Source organism: Melospiza georgiana, chromosome 5 (assembly GCF_028018845.1).
Source record: "Melospiza georgiana isolate bMelGeo1 chromosome 5, bMelGeo1.pri, whole genome shotgun sequence".
Classification (NCBI taxonomy): domain Eukaryota; kingdom Metazoa; phylum Chordata; class Aves; order Passeriformes; family Passerellidae; genus Melospiza; species Melospiza georgiana.
This window is the reverse complement of record NC_080434.1, coordinates 13,555,721-13,575,798: the sequence shown is the minus strand read 5'-3', so window position 1 is coordinate 13,575,798 and position 20,078 is coordinate 13,555,721. Positions and strand designations below refer to the sequence as shown.

The following is a 20,078-nucleotide window of genomic DNA, read 5'->3' as shown; positions in this document are numbered from 1 at the left end:
CCTGAGACAAGAGATGCGTGGGTGTTCCCTGTTTAAACATCAATTGTGTGTGTAGTGGCAAGAGCCATTTGGAAGTTTTTGTGTTCTAAAGAAGCTTTCCTTCTCGTGGTGACTGCTTTCAGTGAGGAGTGAACAGAGGTGAGCATCTCCTGCTGGATGAAGGGACAGAGTGCAAGAGGGTTAACAGTGCAGGATGGCCATAAGCAACATGAACAAGATGTGATGATAACCCTGGATCTGCAGCAGTACCCTCACCATACAGAATTTATCATTTATCACCCTGTCATGTTTCAACGTTGCACAAGTAATTAATATGGTACGAAGTTGGAAATATTTCCTGTATCCTGAGTTTATTGAGCACACTGACTGCCAACACAAAAATGTGTTTAACTCTGGATACAGTTAGTATGACAAGATGTACTAATGTTTATAGCCTCATAAGGGATACTCACTTCTGTGTACAGAAGTATGAAGTTCTGGAAACGCTTCATACTTTGAGAGACAGTGTGAGTGAAACAATATGGTTTATGTTGGTCTGGGAGGGTTTAGAATTGCATGATCATGTTTGGATTTCCAAAATACTGAACAACTGCCATGAGGTACTACTCAGGTGAGGAAGAGTTCTTTTCTGAAGGTTTGCCAGCACCAGATTCACACACAGTGCAATCACTTGTATTTGGGCTAGGGTGTAGGCACAGCTAAGTGCCTTCAAACTTGAGTGATTATATAGGGAAATAATCCTCCTCCCCGCCCCATAGTTTCAGCTTAAAGTAGTTGGTGAGGATAATTATTTTACCTTAACCAACTCTTTCTTAAGCAACGTTAGATCAGCTGGCATGTTTAAGCTCCTTAAGAAATGCTTTGGTAGGTTATTTTGATGCAGAGTGGGGATGGCTGTGTACTTTTTTTTTGTTTGTTTTCCTCAGAAATCCATCTAAACATAATGCTGCAAAGATGATGTCCCTTAAATAATGGCAGGTTTGTCAGGAGCTCCTTTGAAATATTTCCCCAGCTGATACATCATTAACCAGAGGGAAACAATCTGACTTCAGCTACTCTGAGAAATTCTCTAAGAAGTGCTGAGAAATCAACTGTGCAAGAGGAGCCTTGTGAACAGCAGCCTAAGGTAAGTGGGGCATCTACTGGTGAAATGTTGCAGTGAATTCATCTACGCCATGAGAGTCTGTTCCAAATCCTTCTGCACAGGCTGTTCTGTACATTCTACATTTTGCTGTGCCAAATAAGCAAGTGCCAGACCTGTTTCCTGAACTCTGGGAAAAAAGGAAATTATTTCTTGAATAATTCCTTACTTTCTGGCACTCCTTTAGAGATGGCTGCCATGTACATTGCAATAGTAGTATTGTGAGACAGTTAGAAGAAGGGAAATGAGCTAAAAAACTTGTCAAAAGGTGTGATTCATGTCTTTAGCTATCCCCAACTTTCCCCCACCCCATTCTCTCATGGCAAGTTCTCTGATAGTATTGTCTGTCTTCCTCATACCAGGAACTCAGTTGAAAATGAATACTATGTATAAATAATACTCTATGTATAAACAATACTCTATGAAAAATACTTATAAAATTCATAAGTGAATGTGACACCACTCTATAAAATCCAGAGCTCCCAAACACAGGTCATTATCCACGTAACTAAATTTCTTTCTTTGGTTCTTCAGAAAATTTATGCAAGAGTATGAGATTCTCTACAGCATTAAAGTTTAATGGCTTCTACAGAATGCATTTTAAAATGTATTTTTAATTTTTTTTACAAAATTCTATATTGCATATTAGAAAAATACTTGAGAGAAGCTTAAGGGAGCTTTTCCAATCATATAAACTAATTTCATTGTTAAGACTACCATTTTAGAATCAATTGCTATGGGAAGAGCTTGCCAGTATGTTTTCTTGGAGCATGGATGTGCACTTGTGAAAAGGAAAACTGAATAAATAAGCGACAAAGTCATGCTAAAGTAGGAGATGATCTGATCAAACTGTTAAAATACCCTGCTTCTGCTGTCATTACAGATATGACATTGTCACCCAGTCAGTAAAGCCAGACATTTTAACACTTTTTAAAATCCTATTGCCATAATAGAGGAGTAGTCATACATCAAAATACAAAAGCACCCTTACTTCTGCTCTGCTGCACAGCACATTTGCTAAATTTAGCTGTGCTGGGAATCAATTGCTTTATATAATCTTATCACAAACCATTGCTGAAAAAAAAAACCCATCCAAGTCTGTCACTTGACCTTGGGCAAAACAAGTCTTTGTGCTTTCTTCACAACTCCTTCTGCCACGTGTGTTAAAAGAATCTGTAACCAAGCTGTGATTTCAGCTGTCCTTGTCCAAAGTCAGTGGTGTAAGCAAAAGTCATTTTAGTCTTGTTAAACAAAGCAAAGATTTCAGTACGTTCCCTTTCTGGGAACTGGTGCTTTTTTGGCTGATTTTTTAGGATGTTCTGTGCCTCATTTCACGTGAACCTTTGGACAGAAACAATACCAGTTTTGTTTTCTTTAGCCCTTACAATACTAATGTTATTTTATTCAGCTCTTATTAATAGAAGCAAACAAAACAAATCATTGTGATTGATAGCTACAAAACACTTTGATCTCTGAAATACAAGATGTGCTTGATTACTGTGTTTAAACTTTACCCTGCTTTTCTTTTTTTCCATAAGTCAGATAATACCTGGTTTCTACTTCCAAACCTATAATTTCTTTTGGCTCGAGAATTCCACAGTTAGAAACTGTTTGAGGCTGGGGGCAGGCTTTGGAGAAATATTGCAGTATGTTTGCTCTGTTCTTTCCATTCTTCCTCTGGGTTGGCTAATGCACACCTTGAACAGTGGGGTTAGAACAATTTTTATAGCAGTGCTGAGCCAAATGTGCCTGTGCTTGGTAACAGTGAGGGGGGAAAGTCCCAGCAGAAGTGGAGTGACCAATAAATAAGAATTGAGAAAAAAGGTTAGAGGACAAAAATCAAGGCAACTCTTTCTAGGTAGCAAAGACATTTCCTGTGTTTCCTGAATTGCAAATCCTAGGGCTTATGCTGAAGGGAAGCTGTTGCCAATGATGGCCAAGTGGTAGCATTTTCATTACTTTATATCTGACCTTAAGGACTTGGCTCTTCAGTAAATATACTTATTACTTTATTTAATCATTGCAGTCTTAAAAAAGTAGAAGACTAAACCACCACTGTTCTATAAGCCCAAACAGATGCAGGAAATCATGGAAGCTTTTCTGAACACTGAAATAAATGTTCAGGAAGCCTGAATCAGTACCAAAGCCACAACATTCTTACACTGACTCATATTTAGTAAGACTTAGATGAAGCCTTTATTATCATCTTTCATGCCATTAAACACTGAACTTGACCTGTGTTTGCCCACTTGCCATCCACTTGGATGCCCTGTTGTTCTCCATAATAGCTGGCAGACTGATGAGATTTTTTGATGTGTTTCACACAGGTAGTATTGTAAATTTTATTGCTATTAGGCACATTCCTAATTGTTCTAGGTGAAGTTACCATATTCTTCAATGGAATATGTTACAATGATAACATACTAGAAGAGTTGCTAATAAGGAACCAGCATTTTAGAAATAGCAATGCTCCATGTTTATGGTAGTCAAGAAATTTCTGTGAGATAAATTGGCATGTGTATTACTTCTCATCACTCAAAACACAGAAGATAAAATCTGGGTTATGAATGCTAAATTGCATCATATGTCAGCATCACTTGCCATGATATTTAAAAAAAATAATTTCTTAAATCAAATTTAAAGATTACATTTTTCTTTATATGAGAAGGAAAGTGAGACTTTGTGAAATGCGCTCTTTAAAGTTATTTAGCACAGTTAAATCATTTTAGGGAATAATAGGGAGAATAAGGAGAGCAGTGTAAAATATTACAGTCTCCTTTGTATCTTAAAAAGAAAGGGAATTTGCAAAACCAATTAGTTCCAGACTTCCACAAGCCATTAACATTCTTGTATTCTCCTCTTTTTTCCCTTTTGCGTTGGTTGGTTCTGGGATGGATTGTTCCATTGAGGCATTTCAGGGGCTTTCAAAAGAAGAAAGATGCACATCCAACAGAAGTTAGTAAAAACATACTCTAGCAGTTCTATGATTGTAATCATACTGGCACCACAAAACAATCCAAGCTGGCCACCTACATCAGCTGTAATAGAAGGAAATAAACATGTGTCATACAAAGCATCTGGTTTAGTCTAGCAAGCAAACAAAACCCTGCCAGGCTCAAGTGCTGCATAAATTCAGTATACATAATCCATCACTTTAGGAAAACAGAATTAATATTCTTAAGAAAGTTTACTGAAAAGGACTAATGTGTTTTTGAAAATTCTAAATAAAGCAAGTACAACACAAGACATCCTACTGTGAAATGGATACTTAAAATATTTACTACTTCTATGCCCTTTTAGCTGTTCCCTTGCTTCTCATTCCCATGTTCTTCCTCTCCTCTCCAAATCCCCCAATGTCACTGTTCTTACAGTCCTGTGTGTAACAGAACCATAAACTAGTGCCAAACTTAACTCTTACTCTCAGCTGCTGTCCACACCATGGCTTCTTTAGTAGAATGATGGGAGACTGTATCAAAAATTACCACGAGACAGACATGATTATTACTATTACATATAAAAATTGTGCTTCTTGTTCAGAAGTAGTTTTTTATTCAGGAAGTGGGAGAATTTTAAAAATGGGGGGAGTTTGTTGTCTGTTTTTTTTTTTTAATATTATTTTTAGATTAATTATTAATCAATAATAAATATTATGCATTCACTTACCAAGCAACTCAGAGATAGTCAAAGCCTTCTGCTGCTGTGTTATTTTGTAGCTCAGATCATGATATTTAATCTCAATACGCACAAGGTTTTGCCTAATGACAAATACAGAGTTTACTTGAGACAGTCAGGAGTGCTGCTCATTTTTACCAACATCTTGTCAGCATGGTCTGAGTCCAGGGAGAGGGATGGTGTCTTTAATGAGAAGTTAGATGAGTTTTATCAAAATCAGTTACATGAGAGAAGGAGAAACCCCTAAATCCAAATAACAACAGCAGTTTAGCAGGAGTAGATCTCCCCACTGTGTTGAAAAGGTAGCTCTAGATCTGTACTGTGGGATAGACTCATTATTTTTAGGGATCACTGAGAGAAATTTGAATGGACATGTCAAGTAAAGTGTAGCCTACCACTCTTAATTACATGCAACTGCATATTTAATTGTGCTTAATTCAATTGGGATGTTTTTGCAGAGCAGTGCTTGTCCTAAACTTGGATATTCAGTTCTACCCTCTGCAAGGAGCTTCACTTATCTAATTATATTCTTGCCTGCTGCAAAAGTGGAAGAGTAGGTAAATCTCAGTTTGAGCAAGACCTGTGTAATAACTCAGGTAATAAAGAGGAGTGAAGAACTCCTCTTTATGGTATCTTGTCTACAGAAAGACTCTGCCTAAATCTTAAATGGAATATAAAAACAATGGGTTTGGAAGAAAACTGACACAAAAACTGACTGCACACATAATGTCAATGGCTCAATGTCCAAGTAGAATATTTTGACCAGTGCTGTTGAACATCTTTTTAGTGACACGGACAGTGGCACTGAGGGCTTCTTTGGCAAGTTTGTCGATGACACTGAGCTGTGTGGTGTGACTGACATGCTGGAGGGAAGGGTTGCCATCCCAGGAGCTGGGACCTGGACAGGTTTGAGAGGTGAGCCTGTGCAAACCTCACACAGTTCAGCAAGGCCAGGTGCTAAGCACTGAACCTGGATCAGGGCAAGCACAAGCACAGGTGGAGGTAGAACAGAGAATCGAATGAGAGCAGCCCCAAGTGGAGGGACTTGGGCTGTTTGTTGAGGAGAAGCTCAACACAAACCAGCAATGTGCACTTGGAGCCCTTGGAGTCAGCCTGGACTGCATGGAAGGAAGAGTGACCAGAACACTGAGGGAAGAGTGAAGTAGAGGGGCAGAATGGAGTGTTTTGTCCAGTTCTGGGGCTCCCATCATAAAAAGGATGTAGAGAGAGTCCAGAGGAGGCCATGAAGATGATCAGAGGGCTGGAGCACCTCACCTATGAGGACAGGCTGAGAGACTTGTGGCTGCTTAGCCTGGAAAAGAGAACCCTCTGGAGGGAAATCACAGCAGCCTGCCAGTATCTAAAGGGGGCTCACAAAAACCACAGAATGGGACTTCTTACAAGGATATGTAGGGATAGGACAAGGGGAATGGCTTTAAGCCAAAACAGAGTAGGTTTAGATTAGATATTGGGAAGAAAGTCTTTACTGTGAGGGTGATGAGGCACTGGAACAGGTTGCCCAGAGAAGCTGTGGATACCCCATCCCTGGCAGTGATCAAGGCTGTGTTGGATGGGGCTTTGAGCACCCTGATGTAGAGGGTGGTATCCCTGTCCACACGGGTTGGATGATCATTAAGGTCCCTTCCAATCCAAACCCTCCTGTGATTCTTCAGAAGTGTTAACAGCTGCAGGTTTTTGTTTTGGCAGTGACAGTGAGCTCATTAACAATATTAATGAAAATAAAGTGTTTTCTATACAAAATCATCACTTCTATCTCTTTGGGTGAAAATACTAAAATTCAGGTAGTGCTAATGTATAAAAATTATCCTTTTCTCCTAGATTCTGTTAGTAAGGCTCCTGCCCTTGTAATGGATTTGCTAGCAGAATTATCAATAAATATTTAACTTTTTTCTTCATAACATCTTCAGAAATAATTACATCTCTATGTTTTATAGTTTGAAATGTGTACTCATTAATGTGTTGGCAGGATTCCTATTGGTTAAGGCCTGGTTACAGGGGAATTTCTTGTATGTTCCCTTATGTAATTGAATAATTACTGAGTTGTGCATAATGTTTGCAGACAATAAAATAATCAACAAAGATAAAATGTCCTGAAGGGATTATTATTGTTTGTATATAACAGGTTTCATTTTCATAATGTTCATTTGGAACAGACTTTTAATAGGGCCTGCAGATATAGGACAAGAGGTAATGGTTGTAAACTAAGGGGAGATTCAGACTGGGTGTAAGGGAGGCATCTTTTACAACAAGCACGGTGAAACACTGGAACAGGTTGCCCTGAGAGGTGGTGACTAGCCCATGCCTGGAAACATTCAAGGTCAGGTTGGACTGGGCTCTGAGCAACCTGATGTAGATGATGATGTCCCTACTCATTGCAGGGGAATTGGATTAGTTGACCATTAAAGGTCCCATCCAGCCCAACCATTTTATGATTTGTATAGTTCCTGTGCATGTATAAACATATGCCAGCATATCAGTCAGCATTTGCAGACTGATGGCTTCAAAAGTGAGAAAACCAAAGTCACTGAGAGAATGAAACTCATAGATATTTCAGGAATCAAATGTTCTACAGTTATTTATAAACATACTTTGATATTGTATATACCATGAGTTCATGTAGCACCTGCCTTAATACTTAATTGCACTACTGACATCTCTGGCTATGAGAAAGAGGCAATTCAGTGTATGAAACTGGATTAAATTTTCCACCTCCTTTTTCTGAGTAGTGCTTTCAATCACACACAACCAACCTGTTTCTGTCTTCTGCTACCTTGTGAGAATTGATGTGGTACCAAAGATTTTCTAAATAACTTCTATAATATAAATAGTGTTAAGGAATTCTACTAGCAATAGAAAATGTTATTAAATTTTTAGCTTTGCTGCTACAATAAAACCCAGGTCTTCAGTATTTACAAAACTTCCTTTGGGAATAGGCTAAAAGGAGAAAAACTTTATGCAGCATCTATTTGTGTTTTTTCATTGCCCTAATTTGTGGAAGTGTGAAGATTGGTTTTCTCTAATGAATCCATTGTGAATATGTTTGATAACCCTACTTTTTTTATTCCTAATTGAAACAGTGATAAAAAATCTTTGTCATCAGAGATTAATGAAAGAGAAGGTAATTGAGAATATTACATTGTAATTGCATTTTCTATTCTTTTTTATACAGTCTTAGGTGTATCTTAGTATATTATATACATACATATATATATGTATCTATGTGTATAATGCATACATACATCAATGCAGACATGAATTAGTATAAATCTTTACCAGTTTGTCCAAGAGATTATGTTGTCTCACAGGCCATGTTATTAATACCACACATAAGAATATCTTTTTAAGGTCATATTGTCATCATACACTCTGCTACCATGGTTAAAAGGAATTGATAATTTCTTTATTAGACAAGGTGTTAAGCAAGATTACCTGATGTATTCTGGGCTTTTCTTCAGTTTTGTAGAAAAATATTTTATGGCTTTTTCTCCTCCAAAGTTTGAATAGGTGACAGTGGTAGGATAATCTGTTTCTTCACATGGGGCAGGGCAAGTGGAATTGTGTGTTCCTACTGTACATAATCCTTTTATCTCTATATTATCTGAAATTTCAGAATAAATAATTTTATACAATATTTCTTAGAAAGCACACAGATTAAAAACTTAAAAATTACTTACTAAATTACTTTTAATTGTCTTTCATAAATGTGTGCATTAATTATCCCAAGAAAAGTGGATACTTACCAGATACCAGAAGGATCAAATAAGTGTTTGCAACTTTCATTTGGGAAACTGGTGCACAAAAACAAGGGTTGAGATATATTTCTCATTTTTTTCCAAAGAAATACAGCACCTCTAAGTCTTTCTGTCTTCATTGGGGCTTTATGTGCTTACTATTTCTCACCCACAGTTAAACAAAAAGACAACAGACAACTTTCCATGTTCTGTGCTAGCTTTTTAATTAAATACTTAGGTATATATACTTGATATTGATGCCTTAGTGCCTGCCCAGCTCATTTCAGTGCACAGAAACATCTTCCAGAGCAGCTCCAATTGCAGTTGGCTATCATCTGATAACTGTAAAAACCTTGGTAAGATAAGTTCACTTTACCTTAACCTCTGCCTGCCATTTCATAATTGGGCTCAAGACAGCTAAGAAGGCTTAGGGAAAGCTTTGCCTCTTCAAACACTGAAGAGAAGTCATAAAATTCTGCAGGTCTGGCTGCCATGAAAATGGGGAACCATTTGTCTTAACAAGGAATTACAGAAAGAGGTACAGAAAATAATCATTATAGAAATCTGGCAAAGCTAGAGAAAAACAATGTGGATGAAAAATTGTAAGGCACAAATGTTTCCTAAATCATAAGCCATCGCTGTGAGATGAGCACTGTGATCTCCTGCTTGTGATGCTCTATTTGTCCTGTTTGTGGGGTGGCAGAGGCAGTGTCTGTTCATTCTGCTGGTGGGCTTCTCACTTTTGCAAAGCACAGAGGAAGAGATATCTCAGCCTGTTGGCTCATGACTTGAAATACTCTCCAGGGATGCTGGGGTTGTGGGTTTTATTCTGGAGAGGCAGCCTTTAGAGCTGCTAAAATAATGCTCTTAGTGGGTCCTGCAGATACTGGATAAGTGTGCTGTTACTTGGGAGTTTGTTATCAGATCTATTTTGTTATTTTGTTATCTTACCTCTCCAACACTGTCAAAGGAGGGTCAGCCCCTAAAATGAGATCCCAGAGACCATCAATCTGCAAACCTTCTGGTATCCAGCTCTGAATCCTGGCCATCCTTCAGAGGAATTTGGGGTCATTTTTGCTTATTGCTCTGTGGTTTCTTTGACATTCAGTCACTGAATATCTATTAAGTAAAATAATATACATCTTCCCTCATGACAGGCTTTTAAGGATCATGGTTATATAAGAATGTGAACTTAGTGGAATCCATTTTAAAATAGCTTACAGGGAAACAAGTAATTGTTGACAGTAGAAGATCTGGCCTGAATGTTGCACACACCTTATCAAAACAGTCCCCCCCACCAACTTCTGAGTCTGCTAATCACTCAGAGTCACATTACACAATAGAAACCAATCCAATTCAAAAACAAAGCTTTCTGAGGTTCATAAAAAGTGACTTCTCAGATTACTGTTTTATGTATTTTCCAGTCTGTTGCAGTGACTTACAAATTTCATACCCACTGTGCATAGATTATTTGTTTATGGAAAAGAATTGCATTTCAAGTGCTTTCAAAATTTATATTTTACTTTTAAAAAGATGAAATCTTAAAGCTAGTGATTTCTGTTTTACCTGTTAACAAACCTGTTATTACTGTACTGTTCACTCTTCTTGCACAAAGAATATAACATTGGATCTAGAAGGATGCTGTGAAGATGTGAAAATGCTAGCCAGAGGCTTGGTAATTGAAAGCATATTAGTTGGATGTTCTTCCATTTTAAACCATTTCTGATTGCTAAAATGAATTCTCCTATTAGTTTATATATACACATACATACACACACTTTTTTTTTGAGTATTTTTGTGTGGTTTTTTTTAATGGACATATATTTCATGCTCTGTCTGGTGTCTGTTTTCAGAATATTAAATGAACTGGGATGTACTCTATTTCAGATTATTTTCATTATTGATATTGTCTTCTATTTGTAATTGGCTTGGAAATAATGAATATGAAGTTTTTACTTACAGACTGCTGGATAAACGCATTTGTAAAACTTCAGCAAGTCACATTCTGTTCCATTTCCTAAAAATAAATTAAAGTATTAGGAGCCTCAATTAACCATCTAACCCTTAGCTCTATTTGTACTAAACTGAAATGTAATGTCATCAAAACTTGCTCATCACTTCAGGTTAATGATTACACAACTGAGAAATCAATTCGGCTGGGCACAGTGCAGTTGCCAACACCAGGAGGGGTACAGGCTGAAGAGACACAACAGACCAAGCCAGGAGGCTGCTGATGGAGCAAACACCTTCATTATGTGTACCAGCCTGAACTGCCTTTAAGCTGTAGAGTGGCTCACTCTTGGTGTTAGCTTGCTAAAGACAGGAATTTCTGCTTTTCCTAGTGGAAATGAAAAAAAATAAACCCAAACGAAGGTAGGAGTTTTTTGGAGATCTAGGATGTAAAATAGTATGCTGAACTAGAGCAAAATTTTCAGTTGGCCTCAGTTTCGCCCCTTTTAAATTTTTTTTCCATCACACGGAAATGTGGTGTAGCAGTTCAGCACACAGTTCCAGAAGGCATTGCTCTCCTTTATCTATTTGTCCTAGTATAAAGTTGTATAAAGCTGTCACCCCAGGCATGGGAGACCCAGACTTAATTGTCTTGGCAACCCCTTTTCCATGACAGTTTGCAGAAGGCTGCCAACCTCCTTTCCCAGGGGTTCCCAAACTAACAGACTAGAGATTACATATTAGGGGGTCTGATTTAGTAAGAGCCTTCTGCCTTGCTTGAGCACATTTAAAAAATACAATGAGTCAGTACAGGCTTTCTTGTGATTTAGTGGCTTTCTTGCCCACCAGTTGTGAGAAAAGAGGTGCAAGAGCAGAGATCTGGGTTCCAGGGTTGCTTTAGGTGACAGTATTGTCATTAATGCTGAAAAGGTGTGAGAGCTCACTGTTACTGCCTTACATTTCTAGAGTGATTAAGCAACCTGGATACTTTAGGGGAGTATTACAGCATGCACCTGGTGCTCCACATTTGAAGCTGATTAGAAGGCTTCATACAGCCTTTTTGGCTTTGTGGAGCCTTTGCTGCTGCCAGGCTCTTTCTGTGGCTCATGTAGGAGTCCTGAGATTCTGTCTTTAAGCCAGCTCTTCTGCTGTGGTTACTGAACACCTGCCTGCAAAGTAAGTTGCCTGGATTATGTGTGAAAATTTATGCCTTCTTATGGGTTTAGTTCCAGCTCCTTAGGAAATCAGGTTGAAGACTACAGACCTGTCTCACACTCCTGAGGCATAATTGTTTCTTTCTATTTTTTGGACTGTATCCTAAGAATAGACAATGACCCAATGCTAGGTCTAGCCTTGACCAAATATCTTGCTTGTTTCCTTGGAATTTTAATTAACATCAACTGGAGATTTCCTTCAGATGTGTGCTTTATCTATTCAGTATATAGCAATAGCTCTGGCTATTCAATAACACATGAGATCTTCCAGGAAGATGATCAGCGTGGGGTATAATGATTTTCCTGAGAAATACCTGGAAGAATGAAAGGCAAACAGCCACACCAGTCCTGTATGTACCGGGCTTTGCATTCCAGCAAACATCCATTAGTACTATAAATCTTGTGGTACTGAAGCTTTATATCAGGCTTGCACTCTCCCCATGGGTATTCTTGGATAATCGACTGTAGGATAATAATAACAAAAGATACAATTTTTTCGGGGTCTGTTTTAAGCACTGGTATTGCTTTTCCACATTTTGAAGTGCTGCAGGAAGCCTGTTGAAGACACAAGCTGTAACATTGTGATTTAATTAGAGGCAATTACAGTACATGCTCTTGGGATTAAAAATTCATGTCCCCTCTCTCAAAGCAAAAGTAGGGCTTGGTTAGACAGCTTAGTGTAAAATGGTTCTCTACTCCACTTGAATTCTGCTACAAATTTGAGAACCCCTTAATGATAGCAGAATGTGTTGATAGGGGAAATTCTGTGATGTCTTTTTATCATTATCTGTCAATGAGGTTGTAAAGTTACAGGAAATAAGGCTGACTTTGGTAGACAAAGTTGGAAAAGCAGTGATATTTTCCCAAATTTCGCTTGCGTCTGGAGGAAATGTTATTTTTTGGACTCACTAAGGCATAATAGATATTTTGCACTCCAAAATGTCTGATTCATTGTTAGTGCTTCAGAAGAGAACAGGAGACAGTAACAAACACTCCTTCCAGTAACAAAGCCCTCACCTTCAGCTGGCGGATTGCGACCTGCGCGTGCGTGCCCACGGGCGTCAGCAAACCCAACCCATCAAAGCGCGGCAGCTCTTGGGGTGAGTGCACAACAAAAGTTATTCCAGCGTCAGTATAACCAAGGGTAGGCTCATCGGTGAATTTGTCCTGATACAAAAAGAATTGTTTAAATCGTTTTGGCTTTGCTTGCCATCTGATCTTTTAGCTATATTTATTGTGGTACTGTGCTGTTTGGTAATATTTTTGGCAATTTACAGGAAAGTACAGAAGCAAACTGACTTGAATTTCCTTTGTTCATTACCTCTGTGGTTTTCCTTCCAGTTGCTATAAACTTTTAACCTTTTTATTCTTTTTGGCAACCTCAATTTTAAATGCAAGAAGTCATAGGTTAGCATTTACTCATAACTTGGAGATTTGTTCCTTTTACTTGCAACTACCCATCACATTTCACTAAGCTTTCCATTATTCTCTTCAGAACCTTTCACTCCTGACTCATAATTCCTAGAGAACAAAAGCCAATGTCTAATAATTTATCAATCTATTAGTTTTCTTCCCTGTTCTGCCTTTTTGTTGGTCAAAGACAATTCTAATGTCAGAAACAATTTACAGTGCAAAGGTCTTGGCTGGCATTGAGCTGCTGCAGCTGCTCTAACTAAAATTTGGTGCTACATAGAAACTGGCACCAGGTGACCTTCCCTTCTGGGCCTTTTATTAAGATGAACTGCTTGTATAAAATTAAATCACTCTTCTGATGACATGTTTCAGTTCTGAATGAGCAGTGTATGTGTATGCTCACTCACAACCTTCTTCCCCTTAGCTGGGGACAGAGTCACTACTAATTCTGTCTTTTTAAAGCTCTATTTTGGTATTTCCTTTAAAATACCCTCTCACTTGGAAATAGTCTTGATTTTGAATTTTGTGCATGAAATTCTGGAGGCCTGTGTAACCCCAATCAAACAAAAATCCCAAACCAAACAAAAATGTATAAGTTAGTACATGATTCATTGCTTATAATCCTTAAGATAGCTGTACCTGCTGGACATCAAAAAGCAAATGTAAGCCTCTTCCAGACAAACTCACTCTTCTTGCTGAAAGATCATTGTGATTAAAAGTAAAGCAGTTTCCATATTCAGTAAACACATGTTCAAAATCCTTCAATAAAGGAAAATAGGAAAGGGTGAAATGAAAGAAAGAACACTTGTAGTTTCCTTAATTACAATGCAAGAAAGGGGCTACTGGGGTTGTTGTTGACTTATTTAGTTTTATTTTTTTCTCCAAAGTGCTCAATATTACAATCAGAAAAAGAGACGTTTAATGAAATATTCAAAAGTATTTCAGCCCTTTCTATAGAAAATGAAGTTTAAAGGAGAAATTTCACATTCTTTATTAATACTAATGAGCTGCTCAGAATAATTTAATGAGGTCCTGTGTTATTTCTATACCTGTTACATTATATAGAAATTATATATTCAAAAATAAATTTTAATTTTTTTCCATTAGCTGCTTAGTGCAGACTGTTTCAAAAATAAATGTCATGTCACATATGAAAGTACAATATTTGCATTTTTTCCTGAAACCACCTCGGAATTTAATACGACTGCATCTCATTGCTTTAGTTTAGTTCTTAGCACTAGTGTCTTCCAGTTAAGAGAAGTCTCTAATGCCTAATTTTAGAATCTACAGCATATCTAAAGGTTAGATTAATCTGAAAGGATATAAACCTGACTTTGTTCACATTTCTGTCTAAGTTGGGAATTCCTTTACAGAATAATTGACATAAAAATGGGACGATCATATTTTTTGGCTGTCATCCCAAATTCTCAAATATGGGCTATTTTCTTTGCAAGATTTAAAATTCCTGTTACCCTGGCTGTCTGTATTCTTGACCTCAAGAACAAAACCACAGAATCACGTCATGTAAAAAAAACTTGGTTCAAACTGTCCTTCATTTAGGCCACTGATGGAAAAGGTTGTTAGATACAGCCTGGGGGTGTGACAGCTTTCAAGGGCTGCTGTCTGTGCAGAAGTGGCATCAGGCAGAGAGCAATTTAAACTGAATTCCCATCTTACAGCTCAGAGAGTCCAGCAGGCTGCCTCTGTAGTCAGTGGGAGAACTGAGACCCTCAGGATAATTTAGAGCAGGACTTTTGTTCTCTATTTTCTGACTGTAAAAGAGCAATAGGGGAGCAGTGGCAAAGCTAGATATTTTAAGTTGAGTATAAAGAATATATCCCCTTCCTCTCTGTGCTATTGTTTTAATAAAATAAACATATTTACCTGTGGGTAACATGGCTTTCCAAAAAAATCACATTCAAGCAATGTGCTGCTGTTCAGATAAAACCCATTTTGCCTTGTGAAGTCTTTGATGCTGAAGTTCTGGTTCCCAAGAAGGAAATCATTTAACTCCTGGGAATATTTTTCTTCCATAGCAAATTTTTGGAAAATTGCAGATACAGTGTTCCAAATTAAAAAAATTACTTTCAGGTTGCTCACAGCATGAGCTTGAAACCTGCCAATGAGAAAGGGAAATAATTTCTTGGGATTCTGTAGTTATAGGACTGATCTCAAGGCTAATTTTGACAAAACTGTGACAAATTTGCTATCTGCTCACAAACTATGAGTGATTCTTGCCCAACAGGTTGCAGTTCGATCTCTGCAACATGAACAAACAATATAGTCCCTATCTCTAGGATTGTATTTCCATATCTGGAAACAGCAAATATCCACCTTCCCATGGCTATTCTGGTCAGTCATATAGGAAATATTTCTGTTGTGTGTGGTTATTTACTAAACATTAAAAACCACTGAGTAAATGAACTGTCACCGTCACATTCTCTGGAAAAATCCCTTTACCCAGGATTCTTCTCCTGGGAAGCTGAGAAGCCTCAGAGAAAAAGGAAAATAATATTATCTCATGTGCTTCTCCTGTGTTTTGCTGCTTTGGAATGTGTTAGGTGATTGTTTCATTGGTTTCTGGTGTGAGTGTTTACACTCATTGGCCAATCAGTGCCAAGCTGTGTCAGGACTCTGGAAGGAGTCATGAGCTTTTATTTTTATCTTTTAGCCTTTTGTAAGTATCCTTTCTGTATTCTTTAGTATAGTTTACTATAGTATTCTTTAATATAATATAGTATCATAAAATAATAAATTAGCCTTCTAAGAACGTGGAGTTAGATCCACGTTCCTTCCATTGGGAAGCTAGATCCATCATTTCTTCCTTTGTCTGGAAACCTTGCAAATACAAAAATGAACCATTCACGTAAACCAACAACCAGATTAGTAGAACCGATGCAAGCTGAACAATTGAGTTTACGGGTGGGAAACTAGCTGAGAGGAGCTGTCCCTTCCAGAAAAAAAGCTGTCTTCATTAATTTGGAAATGGAATTCTAAGCACATGTGCAATAGTCTCATGTGCCTGCTTTACTAAGGCGCTGCACCCCACTCTAGACAGTGTACCTTCCCATGAGCTGGTGGCGTGGTGGTTTAATCAAAGGTGATCTTTACTCTTTGAATCCACTAGAAAAGACTCAAAAACATGATGAGACTTTGATGGTGCTTACCTTATGTACAGCACTGAAGTTCTTTATTGAAGTAAAGTAAGGCTTTACAGAAGTTATAAAGTTATTTTTAAAAATGTATTAACGTAATATATTTGTGTAAGAGATCTTCATGCCCCAGTTTGAGGAAGGTTAGTAGGAACAGCTTTTCACCACTAAATTTGAGTCAAAAAATAAAGACAAAGGGAGTGCTGTGGCTCTTTGTCCTGCTAATGAAAAAACCCCAGTTAATAAGAGCAGGAGGGGAGGATAAGCACAGCGTCACTGGCAGATGGATATGGCAGCAAACTGTTACTTAGATGGGAAAATGCTGTGCTCAGTGGCTGGCTCCTTATGGTGTGCTGCTGCTATAGGTACAAGAACTGAGGCTTGTTTATAACAGCCAGCCCACTGCAGCCAGAGAGACTTCTGTCTGCAGTGCCCATCGTGTGGTACAACCCAGGGTAGCTTTATGCAGGTAATGAGGAAGTGGCAGAGAGAGGCAGAACGACTCCAGGCCTTTGAGATTTGGGCTTCTGGCTGATTCTGCCAGCAGAATGTGGAAAATGAGAAAATGTACTAATTTTTGAGGAAAAAAATGTGGATAAGCTTTCTGTGTTTCTAAAACTGTTCCATGTTTTTGCTCTAAAAATCAGCCACAATTTCATTAAATTATTTTTGAAGTGGCTGCACTGAATGTTGGACACTGTCTTCAAATGTAGAAATTTGTAGTGAAGCTCTTGCTTAGACACACAATTTCCAAACAACCCAAATGTTTTTGTCCTGCAAAACCTCCAGACATCAGCAGGAGTCATAAAGGCTGAGCACCTCTGAGAAAGGAATATCTGTTTTACCTAAGATTTTTACCTTTGCATGAAGTTCCTGTTTAAAATAATTTTTTAATCTTGTCTTTTATTTTTAACTTGAATGGGGCTGATGGCTGCCCCTTAGTTACACTGAAAAGCAACACTGATACACAGAACACTACTACCAGAGTTTTTCTATTCCAACTTCTGTTGTGAAACTTAAAAATCATGTCATCTGAAGGAAGGGGAAGTTTATAAAAGCAGCCTCCCTTTCTTGATTCTTGTATTTTCATCCTCTTTTAAGTATCGTGTGGTGGTGAGGGACATGTGGAAGACATGCCCCTCATAGCCATATTATCCTTGGTTTATGCGATTTGTCCAAACAGGTTGTGAAACCTATCTGCTTTCAGATGAAGATGTGCTGTGTCTCAAGAGCAAACAACAAACATAATTTGTACCTGTTCAAGTTGCAGAAGGTCACGGCGGGGAATTTGACTTTTTCCACGTACTGGACCACCACGGCCGTGGTGGTTGGCCAGCTGAGGTAGTAGCTGAGGCGGCTGCAGATCTGCCAGGCCGCAGTGGCGAGGCAGCCCGCCACCACCAGCAGCCACAGCGCCCGGCGGGCCCTGCTCCGCCTGTGCACAATGTTGTGCACGCCATGGAACGAAGTGGATGAGGCAAACTCCTCGTGGTACTTCCTTCTGTCTTCCCAGTCTGGCAGCAGTTTCTTTATCAAACACAATCGTATCTTTTCCAGTATTCCTGAATGTGGAACAAAGTTAAAATTTCAAAAAAAATTAGCGTTTAACCATCGCTAAAAAAAAAAGGAATCCTCATAATTCTGATGTGAATTTTCCCTTTAATTGTAAATTCTCTCTTTAAGTAATGAACTTGATTCTGAGGATGGAAGGGTTGTGTGGGAAGAGATGGGCTCAGTGTTGCCCTGAGTATAAAGTATATCTTGCAGTATTTCAAGCCCACAAATGTTTAAGCACTTTAATTTAAGAGTAGTTTCACTTTTGGGGGAAAGATAGGATTTTGACATACATCAGGGGTCTAAAACCATAGGTTGCTGTGAGCTTATGTGAAAAGTTAAACATCTCATTTTTACAGCAACAACTCCATAAAGGACTGGTCCTTCACACATGCTCTGACAAATTAGGTATAAAATGAACGATATGGAATTATATGAAAGGGAATTTCACTCTTTCACTATTAAAATTTTCAAGATAAGTATTGGAAGGTTTGCAGGTTCAAAAGAATACCCAATCTCATTTCCTTAGGTTCACACTTGTCTGATTCCATAACTTTGAAATGGGATGGGTTTAATTTTCATTTGCATAATGTTTTCTATAAACTGATATTAAAATAAACCAGACCATTTTTAAAGTTTAAAAAGGGCTATAACAATAATGAATGTAGTCAATATCTGGAACTGCAGTAATGTTACTGTGCTTAATGCCTAATAACCTTTTGGACATGGATTTAAACTTAATTTTCTCTCCCAAAATATCCAAATAAAGGAAACTTGATGAGATCTTTTTTGTACCTTGTCAAAATTGGATCTCTCTTTTTGCAAAGTGCTGCTTCCACAGATTGCCATCCACTACTTTTTTTTTGGCATTAAGTCCATAAGAACAGTAAATCAAGAAAGTTTGTGAGACAGTTTTTAATATCTAAAAATGTATTCTTTAGATCAGTGTTTAACCGCAATTAAATGCTTCTCTTCTGTTTGTATCCAAAAATTAGCTTTAATTCTTTGCATGTGTGGTACGTAGGGAATATAGCCTTTTTAAGGCTGAGTTACTCAAGGCTATTACAGCTGGGCAAAGGAACAAAGGATGTAAGAGTCGTCTGCCAGAGCCACATCGTGACCACATCAGTGCTCTGGGGCCTTTCTTTGGCCCACAGTCTCTGGACCATGATAATGAAATCCCAGGTGGTGCTGGATTTCAAAATGTTTCTGAAGGGAAAGAATTTACTTCATGTTGCTCTTTTAAGGTTTGTGTAAGTACTTTGATCAATATTATGTAATTTACTCTGACCTTGTTTTATCCTCAGACAGTTTTCCGCTGCAAAACTGTTCAAAAGTTTCTCTCCTAGCTCTAGTGATTGCTGGAGCCCACTGCAAATCTGTTCAGCCCTGTGTGGATTTGTACATCATGCTGGAATGGAGAAGATTTCTGGTTTTGCTGTAGGCTTCTCTCTCACTAGCACATGGACAGTGGGATGAGTTCTTTTCCTGTTCCCCAAAACAGAACAGAGGGAGAAGTACATTCCTACATTCCTACATCTCTGCATCTGGAGCCTATAGACTGCAACAAGAGATCACAGGCAAGTCAGATCCTTTTCTCCAAGGACAATGCTGTGACTATTTATTTCTCTTATATGCATTGAGCTAGTATAAGAATGATAGCATGTCCCTACATAGAAGCCAAGTGCCATCAAAAAACAATAGTTGCCTTAATCAGCAGAGGTGTAACTTTGAATCTAGCAAAAATTAAGCTAAGCTGAATTTCTCCTCCTGTGCATAGCTAGTATAGTAAATAGTAGTAAGTAAAAATTATGTTTCACCTGAGAAAAAAATCAATAAAAGTTTTGCTTTTAATGTATAAGATAATCTAATAATAGCATGTTGCTGCTTTCATTAGCACTACTTTGTGAGTGTCTTAAATAATTCTTACTCTACTTCCAGATTTCTGTAGAAAACGCTATTTAGCAATTCCCTAGTTAAAACTGTATTAGCTTTATTCTAAATACACAGAGGGCCAATAGCTAAAGGCTTTTAACATTTTTTAAGTAAGCATACAAATTTTTTTCTGCAAGCTTTTTTGAGCTCTCCCTTCTTTGTTGTATCTTGAAAAGGTACATTATTGCTACTTTTGGACAAGATGACAAATAACAAAGCTGTTGGTAAAGTACTCTAACATACCTAGTTACATACCTTTGGCATCCCATTGAATGAATCTCCTGAGCTGGTCCAT

General features: G+C 38.0%; 1 protein-coding gene across 1 annotated transcript; it reads right to left on the bottom strand.

The window, feature by feature from the left end:
• Positions 1–3,376: 3,376 nt before the first annotated feature.
• Positions 3,377–20,078, bottom strand: ASIC5 (acid sensing ion channel subunit family member 5). Its single transcript, XM_058024824.1, has 10 exons — positions 20,039–20,078; positions 17,550–17,856; positions 15,027–15,258; positions 13,782–13,901; positions 12,747–12,896; positions 12,044–12,191; positions 10,526–10,582; positions 8,264–8,432; positions 4,805–4,896; positions 3,377–4,179 (listed from the first exon to the last, which is right to left on the bottom strand). The coding sequence occupies exons 1-10, from the start codon at positions 20,076–20,078 to the stop codon at positions 3,980–3,982; spliced, it is 1,515 nt and encodes a 504-aa protein (XP_057880807.1). The 3' UTR covers positions 3,377–3,979.

What these genes read in the sequence shown, in the direction of transcription:
- ASIC5 (XM_058024824.1), bottom strand. Translation starts at nt 20,078, where the DNA reads ATGGACCAGCTCAGGAGATTCATTCAATGGGATGCCAAAG. An exon ending in CATTCAATGGGATGCCAAAG is followed by an intron (nt 17,857 to 20,038) that starts GTATGTAACTAG and finishes TTCCACATTCAG; the next exon opens with GAATACTGGAAAAGATACGA. An exon ending in TGCTTTTTGATGTCCAGCAG is followed by an intron (nt 12,897 to 13,781) that starts GTACAGCTATCT and finishes TTTTTGTATCAG; the next exon opens with GACAAATTCACCGATGAGCC.